We start from the raw sequence: 15762 nt of genomic DNA on the forward strand, positions 1-15762 counted from the left end.
AAATAGAACACGAGTAGCCAAATCTGAAAAACAAAACACCTCTGTTTTAATCTAAAAATCTGAAGCAGTAATCTAAACCCAAACCTAACCACCTAACCTTTCTGTTTTCTGCTGTAACAGTAATCAGTCTAATTCTCCGGTGGTGGTGGCGGCGGCGGCGGCGCGAAAATATCGCCGGCGTACGGATCGAAGCCGTCCGGGTAGGACATGTAAGTCGGCGGCTGGTACACGCCGGCGCCGGGCTGTCTGGGCAAGTAGTAAGATGGAAAATAGGTAGCGGGATAACGGTATACTCCTCCGTATAGGTCGCCGTAGTATGCTCCTCCGCCGCCGTAGCCGTAACTGTACCCACCGCCGGTCAGGTATCCGAATTGGCCGTCGAAGCATAGCTGTTGGGGCTTGGTGGCGTACGCTGGTTCTTCCTCCACCGCGGCGGAGTTGATCGGCGGCGAGTGCTCTGGTTCTTTCTCCTCCGCCGCGGCGGCGTCGCCGTCGATCGGTGGCGGCGGGTCGTCGAGGAAGATGGGTGGTATCGCGTCGCCACCGATCTTGAGGCTGTCCAGCCCATCGGCAATGTCGTCCTCGTAGTACTCCAGGTATTTGTCCAAATCCGTGTCGCTGTACGCGTCGTCGTCGGAGCTTACCACCTCCTCCTCGTCCGACGTGACGCCGGTGGAGGAGTCGTCATCGGCGCCCACCGCTTCGCTTGCCGTCGCGCCGCCGGGGAGGTCGCCGTCTACAGCGGCGACATCCGCCGCTGTGCTCCCCGACTTGCCGTCGTCGTCGTCCTTGTCACCGGAAGAATCCACCGGCGAGGCCTCCTCCACCGGCGCCGCCGCCTCCTTGCTGAAATCGTCGACGTAGACCCACTCCTCGTCGACGTAGATCCACTCCTCGTCGCCGCTGCCGGCCATCTCGGGATCGATCGATGAGATGACGGCGGCGGAGATCTCTGATTCCTGATATGCCGTCGTGTGCGTACGTATATTTGTAGAGCTCGAGGACTGGCAGTTTCATTTCGACTCCATCTTGGACTCCGTACGAATCGGATCAGCAACGTGGCGAGGGGCTCACGGAATACGCCTTTGGCAGGCGAAAGCGGAGACGTAAAACCGGACGCGAATCGAAGACGACTTTCTCTCTTTCCCTAGCTTGGTCGTTTTGCGGATCGGCCCCTCCATTTCGTCGAATTCACGCGCGCGGGGACAGCCTTCCGACCTCCTCCCCTCTGATCCGGCGCGGCCATGGCGTCGAGCGGGAGCAGCACGGTGAGTCCTTTCACTGTCTTTCTCGGGATCACGCTGGATAGGACGCAGAGCTCTGCGAGATTTGTAGGGATGTGGGTTTCGTTTCGAGCGGAATCTCGCTAAAGCTGGGAATTTGTCTTTTTTTTTTTTTGTTGTTGCGTGGTCGATGAGTGCAGGTGGTGGGAGAGATGGAGAGCAGCTTGGAGCGGGTGAGGCGGCAGCTCTCGTCCACCTCCAGCCGCCACCTCCTTCAGGGCCCTCTCCTGAAGCGATCCGATACAGTAATTTCTTGTCTTAATTTTTCTTCTCCATATTGCGTAATTATCCCCTTAGCATTTTCTCCTGTTTCTTGATTTCTGCCAACTATAACCTGCTATTGTTACTGTGGCTGTGGCTAGGATGATGAATTAGGAGGATTTATATGTTGTTCAGTATACTTTAAGCTTCTGTTTGTTTTGCGTTTTAGGAGTTTCTGACATTTTGCTATCTGAACTTTTACTTTGTCGATTCTGGTTTTAAGTTTAGCTATGAAGTAAAATCCATAATACAGTGGGAGTGACATATTGTAGAAAAACCATAATAGAGTGGGAGCGACATATTGTAGAAAAGGTAGTAGGTGCCTGTGTTACATTTGTAGGCAGTGTCCAAGCACAAAGTCTCATGTATGTCAGTTGGTTTGTGAGGTTATCGGGATGTTTCCTGCCTCTCCCTGTTATCTAGATGCTTGTTTGCAGATCAGAATGCAGGGATGTAATTGGCAACTTTGGATTTGTTTTGTTTTTTTGTTTTGGTGTAGATGTAAATATGATGTTTCTTAAAACAAATGCCGGTTCCCCTTTTGACTTCTTGATAAATTTTCGTGTGTTTGTAGTCCATTAGTCATTTATCTTCTGCTTTTGCATTACTGAATGTACTATGCCAGTCTTCCTATTTCCCCTTGATAAACTTCACACTTTCAATTGTCAGCTAAGAAAATGGAATGAACGGTGGGTTATACTTGATCCTGCAACTGGAAAGATGGAATACAAGTATGCAAAATTACAGCTCCTTTTGAATATTTGAACCATAGAATTTTTTATCTTGTGGTCATAGTTTAACTTCTCATTTAGGATTCGTAGAAGTGATGCAGCTGTGAGGGGAATAATAGTGTTTGATTCAACAAGCACTGTGACGTTGTCGCCAATGAACTTTCAGTACGATATGCTTCATTCCTAGTCCATTATTATATTTCAGACTTACGCGATAAGCACTAAACTGACTCATGTTTCCTTTGGTGCAGTGGACTGCCGAAATATGATGGATGCTGTTTCTGTATCCACACGGACTAACTTTTTTTAACCTTACATTCTTTTGCATGGGTGATATTTATTTTGGGACCCTCTATTTTGTTTTATTCAATGACTAATGTTCTAGATATTGGAACCCCACAGAAAAAGGAATATTTTCTTTGTGCAGAAACTCCTAGTGCTGCAAGAGCTTGGGTGTCCACTTTACAGTAAGCTTGTGATCTATGATTGTCGATGTTATTATTTTTAAACCATGTGCACAGCATTCTTCCTTTATTATATTAGTAGTTTGCTACTATGGGGTATCTTACAAATGTTTGAAAAAAATTTAGAGTGAATTCCACTTTGGGCTAGGTTTAGTTATCTATATTGCAAATTAGACCAGGCATTAGTAAGCCTTTTCACCTAGAACTAGGTATTGTTACAAATTTTGCACCTTGTACCGGTGGCCCACATGTCAGTGGATCTTTCTCCTTCTTCCTCCTCAAAACTCCCTGAGCCCAACTCTATCCACACCGGTGAGCTTGTCTCTTCAGCCAGTAGCAGCAAATAGCGGCTGGCCAGCTAGCCCTCTCAGGCCCACTCCAACTCCTGTTACACGACCGGCTGCAGCATGCAGAAGTGCCAGGGAGCGCACAAGACGGAGAACAACGAGATTGAATAATCGAATCAATGTATGCACATGGCCTAAGAATGGTTCAGGAGCACAACCCACTGCATTGTCAGCTCTCCTCCAATTGTCTTGGACTTAATTATTTCCTTCAAATTGCAAATCGGGAGCGTCGCAACCCTCGGCGGAGGTCGAGCGTGGCTGCAGTGCCGGCAGAGTTTGAGCGTGCTTAGTCTTCTCATCCAGCCTTCCCTCTCTCACCTCAAGTTTGTCTAGAGCATCTAGAATAAATGGAGATGAGGCAGGATAGATCAGGTGTGCGTCGGCAGGAGTCACTTGAGAACAGCGGCAGTGGAAGAACTGGCCCAAAGTGAAACATTAATGTAGACTTCCCTGGTCCAAAGTGAAAACTTAGTCCTATCCCTAGTCCAAGTTGCAACTTAGGTAAAAAATAGTGGTCCAATATGAAATTTACTCAAAAATTTAATGGTTTAATTGCTTAACTACCGTAATGATTTATTATGATATATTTGAAGCAAAATGATATTTTGTACATTTTTTGTAAGACTTATACAATAAGATACATTGTTGCGAGAAACTGACATGTTAATATCAATTTAAGCTAACACGGGTGCAACACCAGCCTGCAGTTTTGGGTATTGAGGTTTGGTGATCTATAAGTACCTCAAAACGTTAAAACTCGGTACTTTTCCAACAAATTTCATATTCTGATGTTTGCATTAGTTCAGTTGCCGCGTATGTATTTGTTAAAAGATTACAATGCTTGAGGGCTTGTGCTTGGGAGGCACGTTGACTCGTGGAGGTTAGAGCCTGGGAAAATCGAGCTGTTTCATTATTCCAAATAAGTGCTTGTGGTGCTATTCATAGAGGCAGAGGCTTTCTTGTTCACTGTTTGTATCTATACTGCTATCAGTTGTCCACCCGACAACTAAGCTAATGGGCTATAAGCTGGCTAAAGGCTTTCATTTGGTGCTTTGTGTTATTATTTCTCTATTGTTTCAGCTGTGAATCGTGAAACCTAGTAAAATTTCTTGTTTTACCTGCAGTGCTTCTCAGTTGGTGCTACAAGCTCACAAAGAAGCAGTGAATTCGTTGGGTGGAAATGGTCCTACCAAATTGGGAAAAGTTGCTACAGTTGTGGCTGTGGCCAATGCGACTGCAATCGAAGCATCCAAAGAGGTAGAGGCAGCGATGAAGGTATCCCTGCGGGCAGCTTTGGGCTCAACTACAAATAAACTCAGTAAAGGTCAATTAGATGATCTCACTATAATGATGGTAAGCTCTTCTTCGTACTACGTACTAAGGAATACCTGAATCAAAACTTAGTAGTTGTGAAGGAAATCACTACTGATGAATGTAGGCTTACTGTTAGACCCTTAAAAGTAAATATCCTTGCTGTAGTCAATTAATATTATATTCAAGTGTTACACTATGTTCGCAAACTAAGTTATTGGTACTTAATTTATCAGACCAGTGAGTAATATAAAAAGAACATCTGTATCTATTATGAAGTATCGAAATTTGCAACTCAAGTAGTCTGATAGAACTTCACAAACTGGCATCAACAGCAGCTCTGATAAACTGAATGTTTACTTTGGTACATTCAAACCTGTTCGTCCACTTGGCTTATGTTTGTTCCTGTTCTTTTGGTTCTTGATGAAAATTTTCCAAACACCGTTATGAGCTATTAACAAGATAGAAAGATTCCTATTAATTTATTTAAAAAATGCTTCTCAAGTTATAGTTTGATTGATAAAAATATGCATTTGCATTTGCTTCTCGGAAGCAGTCTAGTATTTGGTTCTCAGGATCTTTGTCTGAACAATGTCCTTGTATAGTAATTATTTTTAATACTAATGACTGCTTGAGAAAAAAAGAACTACCTATACATTTTGAAGATGCCTTCTTTGGTATTAGTTGTGTATCACTAATGTGAGACTTCTGTTTTTGGATACTGAAGTTTGTTTTTTGTACTGTATATCTATAATTTACAGGAGACCCTTCGAGTTAAAGATGATGAACTTCACCAGTTATTGCAAGATATCCGTGCACGTGATGCAACCATCAGAGAGATTACAGATAAATTACAGGAGACTGCTGAAGCAGCTGAAACTGCTGCTTCTGCAGCTCATTCAATAGATGAGCAGAGAAGATTTTTATCTTCAGAACTTGAACGCCTGAAACAAGATCAGGAAAAACAAATTGAATTTTCATTGCTTAGGGTAATAGCCATTTTAGTTAATCTATATACTATGCATTTTATTATATATAAATATATTTTATTTGTGCATTTACATGGTTATACACCTGAGTATCATGATCCCACCTCATGTTAAATCTGTGAATGTGCATTTTTAAAGGTGAACTGAATTTTGTATTGACAGTTAAGGGAATCGGAAGAAAAGGCAAAGCTTCTTTCAGAAGAGAGGGAGCATTTACTCAAGGAAAGAGATTCTGCTCTTCAAGAAGCTCAAATGTGGCGTTCTGAACTAGGAAAAGCTAGAGGAAATGCTGTAATTTTAGAAGCAGCCGTTGTGAGGGCGGAAGAGAAAGCAAGAGTTTCAGCAGCAGATGCTGATATGCGAATAAATGATGCTGCGAGTAGACTCGATTCTGCGACAAAAGAAAAGGAAGAACTCGTAGCTCTTGTGGACGCGCTACAGTTGCAAATACGAAGGTTCTGCATGTATATTCTACTATTTAATTTCCTGTTCCTTCAATCATTGAAAAGCATCATAAGATTCTTCTAAAAAAACTTGATTGGAGAGTTAAGAAGGTTTTGGAATATCTTCTCTTTGCAGCCAAGACACTAGCACAAAACAAGTCTGCGAGGAGAGGTCGGAGCTGTGCTCCACGTCTTCAAAGCATGTAGACATGGAAGATGATAATGTGGATAAAGCTTGCTTAAGTGATACAGATCCAATACCCATTACTGAGAACATAGTTGATTTGGATGATGATGGAGTCGATATCCCTACAATTGGGGTCACGGAGTGGAATAATCCTCATTCTTCTGAAGTATCTGATGTAAGAGAAGTAACCACTGAACCTGAAGATAACAGCTTGGATATTCCTGTTGATAGCCAACCAGTATCTGAGAATGCTTTCCACGGTTAACCTGGCTTGTTTCTATTCTTAACCCCGTTGGCTTGTATTCTATGTTCTCATTTTAGTTCATTGCAAACATTCATATATTCAAATTAAAGCTCGCTATGAGCTCATGGACTTTAGTTCCACAACGTGTTCACTGTATCCAAGTGGAATAAAACAGTGCAATTGTGGGTGTGTACATCTGAAAGTCCATGTTTGTCAACGTGATTCAGGGTATCAGGATAGTGCTCTGAACTAAATTCACATGAGCTGCATAATGCATCCTGTTCGAGTATTAATTAGTGACATCTATTACTCTTTGCTTGTATCATACGGAGTATATATAAACAAGTAATGAATGAACATCTTGTCTTCCTAGTTTTCTTTAATAAAAAAGGAAGCCGTCGTTCTCGTGCATTTTTGTGGAGATAAGTACTCAAATGCCCTAGCTATTTCTCTAATTTGGGGGTAGTGTCTTTCAGACCTATAGTTTCATTTATTCGAGGAATAAGCGAAACGGCATATTTACAAATGAATAGTAATTTGTGAATAAAACTTTTATATATGTGCTCTTAACGATCTAAAAGCAAAGACTGAAAAAATAAACTTATGAAAAAACCTCAAAACTAATTCTAAATTTAAGGTTAAAAATTTAAATTTTGGCGGATACGCATGAGCGAAAACATGATGCCTTTCTGTCTGTACCTTCAAATGAAAAACCAACGTAGTGCCTTCTAGAGAAAAATGAAGTTGTTTAGTGCCTTTCTGTCTTTCTGTCTTTCTGTCTTTTTTGGGGACAAGTTGTTTAGTGAAATTTGTAGCTAGTAAAATGAAGCAATGAAGCCCATTCTTCATCACCTGCTCACTAACTATCAATAATTTACTGTAGACATCATCACAAAGGAACAGATCAAATTAATTGGGAAGACAAGTAAAAGGTTGGTCAAAAGGAAGAGATAAGCTAATTAAGCAATTATGAACACATTGCAAACAGCTCGAATCTCTAGTACTAAAGAAAAGGTCTTATCAACCTGCTAGTGACTTGTTCATCAGCGACCTTGTTCTGGAAGAGGCATATGCTTAACTAGCCTAAAAAGTTTCAGACAACTTGATGATAATTGATCCCTTTTGGTCTGCTAACAACGTACATACTCCCTCCGCACAAAAAAAAGGACAAATCCTGGTTTCCGTGCCCAACGTTTTATCGTCCGTCTTATTTGAAAAAATTATGAAAAAAATTAAAAAGACAAGTCACTTTCAAAGTATTAATCATGTTTTATCATCTAACAACAATAAAAATACGAATTATAAAAAAATTTCATATAAGACAGACAGTTAAAGTTGGACACAGAAACCCAAGGTTTGTCTTTTTTTTTGAGACAGAGAGAGTATGAATTAACCTTTTTTGAAAGTTGACACGACTACATAAGAGAAGCTTCAAGTCTTATTTGGTGGCATAGATTTCTCTGTATTTTATCCATGGCAATGAAGTTACATAGAGAAACTTCATTTATGACACATGAACAAAATGTACCAAATTTCCTTCTCTTCCGGTCAAAACCGTATAGTTGGACTATATATAAGCATTTGTTCATCAATTATTTCAAAGCTAGCTGTCAAAGTCGTCACAAAAATATAGGAGTATTTCTAACACACAGCGATTCTAGTCAAGACCGTACTTAATTTTAGACCTGTAAGTAAGCATTTGTTTAATTAATCGCCGACTATTTCACAATTCCCGGTCTCACCGTTAAACATGAGCAAGCTATGAATGAACCTGATAATCCAAATTGGTGCAAAAACATTCAACCATGTATACGATCAATATCACAATATGGTGTTCTGAAATTGTAGCTAACCGACGTACTGAAACTTGTAGTATAGCATTTGTGCACAACAAGAAGTATTATATTGGCACATGGCAAACTCTCCTACATACAGACGTGTTTTCTCAATTCAGAGTGATTGGTTATAATGTCCTACTAGTTGGTCATATCAAAGCGCTTCAAAATTCAAAATTTAATACTGAGATGACTGAAATAGAATCTTTTTCCTTAACTTTAATATGTGCTATAAACAACTTAAAAATAAACAAAAGAGTATATATATAGAGGATGTCCCCTCTTTTCTTACATGATGCCACCTAAATATAGTTATAATTTTTTTAAAAAATAGTAAGATAGATTAAAATGAAATATATCACTTCAGAAATATGCAATTTCAATAGTTTCTACAAGTTGTAAAAAAATAACAAATATAACTGCGAATATATGTTAACTATTTTCAGTTTAATTTGTTCTTTTTGCATCATGTAGAAGTTGAATTTAGCCTTACATGGTTGTGGAGTAATATACTTTATATTAATATATATTGGCAATTTTTTTATAACTATGTAGGAGGCATATGCTACAAACTAAAGGATGTCCCCTTTTAAGGATGAAAATCCATCTCCTATATATTCTTCCATCGAACTTTATTTGCATCCAGAGCATGTAAAATTAATATACTTGCTCTTTGCTCCTAAACTGACACATGAAATAAGTAAGTTCGAAGTATACGTGGATACTTATATGGCCGTGAACGCTGTTGACAACTTGACATCTCAATTTGTAGCAGGTTAGGATATCATGGCGACTTTGTAAATAGCAAAACCACGAGTATATCAACATGCCGACTGTACAGAAACTTTGATATATACACGTGTCAGTGACGGTATGTACATGTTGGTGAAGTTTAATTTTTAACCGTACGTGGTAAGAGTGTGTATTACAGTATTTTGAAAAGGATCTCGATTAAGATTTGGTCATACATACGTTTAATTTTTTTTAATAATGAAATAGAACATCCTACCCTTTATGCATACATTTAATTAGTTTTTAATTAGCTAGAGATGACCTTTAAGCAGTTTGAATTTATAACGTCAGTAAACTTTTTTTTTAAACAAGCTCACCAAACTCGTCACGTCCATAATTAAGGTGAGTCGTCATAGCCGCGAATGCATGTTTTAAAAAAACTGTCACCATCCCATTAATAATGTAATCCTGTACTAACCCCTATACTCATATTCGTAGCTGAGTTCATCATGTACGTACTTTGTACGACCTGGACGGTCAATGTCTTCTGGTGGAGTTTCTTTTTTTTTTTAAAAAAAAAACACAGTATCACGCTCAAGGGTGCGCATACACATCCTTATATATACACATGTATATCATGCTCTTATAAGTATCTCCAAAATACCAGACCAACATATCTTAAAATCGACAAAATAATCACATACGCACACTCTACCTCAATGAGCATACTAAAAAGCTAAACTGTCATATCTTAAAATCGACGAAGTCACAACATATGTTTTATTTTGTTGTCCAAAGATCGTTTACCACTTAAAGAATAATTAGATGTAAATGCGGGCACCCTGTACCACAAGTCTAAAACTGACCGGATGAGCAAACTTTACTAGCTGAGTTACACAGGCTTTACAAGAAGACATCAGGAAACATTCATTTAAATAGTTTTTACTAGTGATGACCTATAAACTGTTTGAATTTCTAACTTCAGTAAACTTTTCTTTACCAAGCTCACCAACTCATATATATATGTCCATAATTAATAAGGTGAGTCGTCATAGCGGCGCATGTGTTAAAAAACTTGGTCACCGTCCCAATATTGAAGTTATCTTGTACTAACCAGAGTCATAATTTCTTGTAGATGAGTTCATCATATACGTACGGTACGACCTGCATGTGTATGCATGCATATTGTTGGAACGGAGTTAATCAAATTAACTTAGGTGTAAGATAAGGTTTGGGAATAGCAGAACGAATAATTGAGGACAGTCAATGGCTTCTGAGTTCTGACAATAAAAGTGCTAGAAGATTAACTCGCAAAAAAAACATCAGTCAAAGATGAATTAACCAATCAATTTAAGTGCTCGGAAGTCATTGTGTCTCATGTTCACATTACAGGGATATTTTGTCTAGGTGCATTTTTTTTTCATATGCTACGACCGTACAAGGAAGCCACTCCCTCCGTCCCAAAATATAAACATTTTTATGTCCAGATTCATAGCGAAAAGTTGCTATATTTTGAGACAGAGGTAGTAGGAAATTAATTAATGAATTAACCAGGAATTTGGTAGGTAATGTATGTTCCGGTTGGATTACATCAAATTTGGTTTGATGGGATATACAGCTAGACAACAGCGGCAAATTTGGTTGGGTAACCGCGCGCCTGGGCTCCGTGAAGGCGTGACCTCCACTATAAATCACCATTGCAGTCCATAAGATCCTATTTAAGGATTTCAATCCTACATAAAAAAATCCTAATTAAGAATACCTTTGAAAAAAATCATATCCCATCCTTTAATTTTATTTTGGAATGGACAGTCTATTTAGATTGTAGAGAAAAGTTATCAAACGTTTCAACCTTTTCGAAATTTCTTTTTAAGTCTATTTCGATCTCACTCAATTCATGTGTTTTTTTCCGGTTTTGGTCTACTCAAACAATCATTCATTTATTTTTCCTATATTTTACAATTCTCTATTTTACACTTATATTTCTATTAAAGTTATTTGTTTTTTCATTCCTACATTTCAAATAAATCCTAAAATTTAGTTGATCATCGAAAAGTGATTTTAGTCATCCGGGCTCGACAAGGTCACTGGCTTTGCTACTGTAGCTAGAAGTGTGATTTGACATGCTACAACTTTGAGCCCATGCATGCATTGACCAAATAACTGTCAAACAAACAGTCGGGGTGATTTGCACATCGGTACAGTCCAGATTACAATTTTATAAACTAGTACTAATTTTTATCTAATACATTTACAAAATTCAATACTAATTACGAAAGTACATTTGAGACAAAATGATTGTCTTCCCATATGATATTTATACATCTAATATAAGAATTTGAAATACATTAATATGTACATATATACTACTAAACACACTAACTTCTACAGGAATTCCATAAGCTTCCAAAGAAAGTTTTGTCAAACGGCAAGGTGAGTTTAGTCAACTAGAAGTGCAATGTTGCTGTCTTGTAGCATTAGCGTATTAGACCCACAAGAGCATATGGGAACCAAAAGATGCTTGTGTACGTACAAACGATTCCTCTCAAAATCGATACAAGTCATCAGCTTTCTATCTGGTTTTCAACAACATGTTTATAAATAATTTATCAATTGTTGGTCATAACGGGCTTTCTAAAAATGACTAGTTTGCTGCTTAATTACCTGACTTATCTCTAGCCACACGTGGGAACGATAATAATAGATTTAGTCCTTGAACACACTGACAGGTTTCCTACCTACCATGGCGACATTTCTTATATAGCTTGTCTTTTCTTTTTCATCCATGGAAAAATCCATCAACCAAGATCGCAATTATATAATCACGGATTGCTCCATTGACCAATCGAACACAATCCACTTGCGTGATTTACATTGGAGAGAAAATAAAGTAGAAAAAAATATGTGGGGTCTTTGGACATATATATTTTTGATCCAACTATATGGCTATTGACAGGTATTTGTGAGAGAGATCAGACGAAAGTTCAGATCTTCAAATTGCTTGGCACGTGAGCCATAACTAGCAGAAACACAAGATTCCATATAAACTACTTGTTTGGTTCACAATCTCTCGCTGTACCTTGAAAGATATATTGCACATTGACTCATGCATCATCAACCGGTCATATATATTTTTTCGAAATTGCTAAACAACATCCAACAGAAAAATAGAGATACAATATTGCAAATTTCTAACCTCAAATCCGCTTCATGATTTGTACTCAAATGGACTTTTCCTCCAACTCCAACGACCTTGATAAACACTGACGACCAACGATGATGAACTCGACTAGTGAGAGTCAGGCTTAGTGTGATATTTGTGGGAGGCGATGGCCCGGGGTTGGACGGCGGCAAGGCGCCGGAGTCAGAGCCGAAGCCATTTGGGATGGAGGAGGGTGGTGGAGGGGGGGGGGGGGCAAAGCAAGGTTGTGATTAAGAGGTTGTAGCCGGGACGGATTAGGTGGTGGGGAGTTGTTAGAGACAGAGAAGACGGTGAGGATGAGGGCACCACACCACTGCCGCATTCATGAGGAAGATAGAGGGCGCGCGGGGGAGGGGGGGGGGGCTCGCAGGCATCGTTGGGGCCTTCTGGCCAGCCGGCGAGCTCAAGCGGTGTCGTCAAAGAGACATCAGGAAGTCGAGCTCTTGCGCGTCGTGCGGCAGCTAAGAGGGGGAAAAAAGGAGAAGGGACAAGGTTTGGGGGATTTGCAAAAATCTTAAAGTGATCCAACGGTCTAAAATTTACAATGTATTTGAAGGTTTTCTATCAAATGTAGAGTAGACAGTCCCTTATTGTCCTACTCCCAAACTTCTTTCTATACTTTGTTTTATCACCCTGATTCCTCTTTTTGTAAACTCATATCTTTGAAGATCAATAGGTCTGTGATGCATATATGTGTGTGTGGTGATGGTTTTGTGTAGATTGCTTGGAAAGAGTGAAAGAGAAGAATATTCAAAAACAAGGATACTCCCTCCATCCTTAAAAAACCAACCTAGTACCGGATATGACACATCCTAGTACTACGAATCTAGACATACATTTGTCCAGATTCGTTGTACTAGAATATGTTGCATTCAGTCCTAGATTTGTTTTTCGGGACGGAGGGAGCATGTGTGAGGCTAAGAGACTATCCAAGATCACGGAGGAAATCAATTTATGGAAAATCTGTGGAGCCAAAAGTCTAGCGAGGATAATAATGCATTAGTCCAACATCAGCCGCTTGGCTTGTACTTTGTTGCTAAGCTCCATTTCGGAAGTCATGGACATACTGTAGTTGGTACCAGAAATTGTTGGCTTAGTTTCAAAACAATATTTTAATTAAATATAAAAATTTAGACAAAACAAACTATGGGAAATATAGTGTATATATATGATCTTGATGCGAAAAAAAAACATTTTCAGAATGTTAATTAAGTAGTAAAGTATGATATTCTAAGACATTGACCGTATGATCTAAGTGGGCAAAAACCAACTTAAACAAATTAATCGACTGGAAATAACCAATTTTGGTTAATTTGATGTGTAGTCATATTTTTACTTTCATAAACAAAATAACCGAATAGACTACATTATTACATAAAAAATACAATACTTTTATTTTAAATTTTAGTGTTCTCTGTTCACAAATATAAAGGATTTTAAATTCAAAATCTGTTTACAAATATAAGACATTTCTTAGTACTACTTTTTCAATTCATCCAACTATGCTGCATTTATTGCTCACTGGTATGTGATTTTTCTCAATCAAGTCCTAGGGGCAACAAAGCAATTTTGCCTTAACGTTAAACTCTTCTAAACAACCTGGAGTCCCTTATATATATTTGTGGACGATAGGGGTATATATTTGTAATGATAAATTAAAAATAGCAAATTAACTAAAATATTGTTTGAGAAATCGTGTAAAGTATAGCTCATTGTATTAATAACCATAATTAATTCCACATGGAAGATCATGCATGCATGAATAACGGTTTAAAGATTAGTCGTCTATGTAATCTTTTCATGTCATACCGGCCAGATGATACACAGACAACTTGTACAGCGTATTGTATGCTTAGTTAATTAATTATTTACATTAAATTTGTACATTCAATTATTTAATTTTAAGTATATAGATAGTATATGACGCTATATATGGTATGAAGCTGCATATTATAACATTTGTTAATCAACAGACAAAATATTGATCTCTTCTGTTAATCTTGCCTTCACATTATCACAAATTAATCCTAATTGACACCCAGTGCTGACGTCACGCCATTGTTCATGCTGAAATGATCTTACTAGCCTCTAGCTAGATTGTATGCACAGTAAGTAGAAAACATCATAGGAGTGTAAGTAGAAGAAAGCCCAAAATTGATATTCTCCTAATTAACAATACTTAAAGTTGCACCAAAAGGCATAAAACTATGTTACGTGTCTCAATTGAATGTCGAAAAACATTTTCTCACAAATGGACCCCATCAAATCTTGATGAAGTTGACTCCTTCTTGCGACTGTTTATACTGGTCCCTTTCGTCTTTGTCTCCAACAACCATGCAAGAAAATAGTTTCACATAGCATATACGGGCAAGGAGAATTCTACACATGCTAATTCTGATCTTTCTTCTTTACCAATAACCATGCATACACTTATTGTCTTTGAAAGTACTACCTCCATCCCAAACACAAGAACATAGAATCGAATCGAATGTAATATTTTTTAGTACAATGTATCTGAATAAGAAATCTATCTAGATACGTTGTATTGGAAAACATCGCATTCAGTCTTCTATAGAAAATATATTGTTCTCTTCTGCAAAGATCCTGTAGTAAAAAAATTTGAGACTTGTTGGCCTGGTGGGTTTCTTGATTGACAGGGTGAACGGATCGACTTGGTAGTTGGTTGGTACGTCAAATTTACTTTCTACTTTTCTCGAAGGCACAACTCGATCAGTACACTGCATGCTTTGCACTTTGTGTGTTAGTTTAGTAAATTATTGATGAAATAAGAAAGAACAAGTAGATGCGCTATACCACCTAAGAATGTCAATTAATTCAATTCAATGGTCTATGGATACTCCGTATCATTGATTAATTCATTATTATTTATGCATATCAACCACTGTAAATAATATAGCGTGATCTAGCTAGACTGGCGGTGAATATATCCACCTATGAAAATTTTCATTGAGGCTTGATCGATTCTATCTGTTATTAAAAAAGAAGAGTTGATCCAATTATGCAGATCGAGTACTTTCGATCCTGTCGCGGATTATTTGCTTGATGATTCTTAAAAATATGTTTTCTAATAATATAAAATTAATCTTCTAACGCATTGATTATACTACTTTGTATATAAGCTCTTTGTTTAATTTATTATATAAAATATTTAATTTACCACTATAATTAAACAGATCATCCATCAGCTTTCATCTCCACGAATTATCAAAAAGAGCAATACCTAGTTGCAAACCTAGCTCTCTACCATATATGGCCCTTATTTATCTGGGAAAATATGTAGTGCAAACCACATATGTAGTGGAAACTTAGAAACTACCGTTGGATCGAGAAATGGACGTTCAAGATTCGTCCACGTCACCATGCGTTAAAATTTAACTCCCAATAAAATTTTAATTCATGAGTGAATCCGCGAGTTAAATTTTAACTCATGGTGACGTGGACGAATCTTGGACGTTCATTTCTCGATCCAACGGTAGTTTCCAAGTTTCCACTACATATGTGGTTTGCACTATATATTTTCCGTATTTATCTGTCTAAGCAATATCGATCGTCGTTGTTCTATCCCACGGCCAAGATCGATCGAATGTGTTCATCAGCTTCTATCCTAAATAATTACTCCCTCTGTACTATAATATAAGAAGCTTTAAAGTTGAACACAGTTATTAAGAAAGTAGATAGAAGTGAATGGTGGAATGTTGTGATTGGATGAGCA

At 38.3% G+C, this 15762-nt stretch overlaps 1 protein-coding gene across 2 annotated transcripts; it reads left to right on the forward strand.

Annotated features, from left to right (window-relative positions):
- Positions 1 to 1170: 1170 nt before the first annotated feature.
- On the forward strand, positions 1171 to 6671 carry LOC4342362 (uncharacterized). 2 transcript variants are annotated; one of them, XM_015791025.3, is made up of 10 exons: positions 1171 to 1268; positions 1424 to 1528; positions 2214 to 2275; positions 2357 to 2440; positions 2527 to 2558; positions 2661 to 2742; positions 4211 to 4439; positions 5159 to 5386; positions 5549 to 5850; positions 5966 to 6671. In XM_015791025.3, exons 1-10 carry the CDS (start codon positions 1245 to 1247, stop codon positions 6279 to 6281), a joined length of 1464 nt encoding a protein of 487 aa, XP_015646511.1. In that variant the 5' UTR covers positions 1171 to 1244; the 3' UTR covers positions 6282 to 6671. The 2 variants fall into 2 exon arrangements, with proteins under 2 accessions (XP_015646511.1, XP_015646512.1); XM_015791026.3 differs by having other exon boundaries at positions 5549 to 5841.
- The last annotated feature ends 9091 nt before the right edge of the window (positions 6672 to 15762 follow it).

This window comes from Oryza sativa, chromosome 7 (genome assembly GCF_034140825.1).
Source record: "Oryza sativa Japonica Group chromosome 7, ASM3414082v1".
NCBI classification, from domain to species: domain Eukaryota; kingdom Viridiplantae; phylum Streptophyta; class Magnoliopsida; order Poales; family Poaceae; genus Oryza; species Oryza sativa.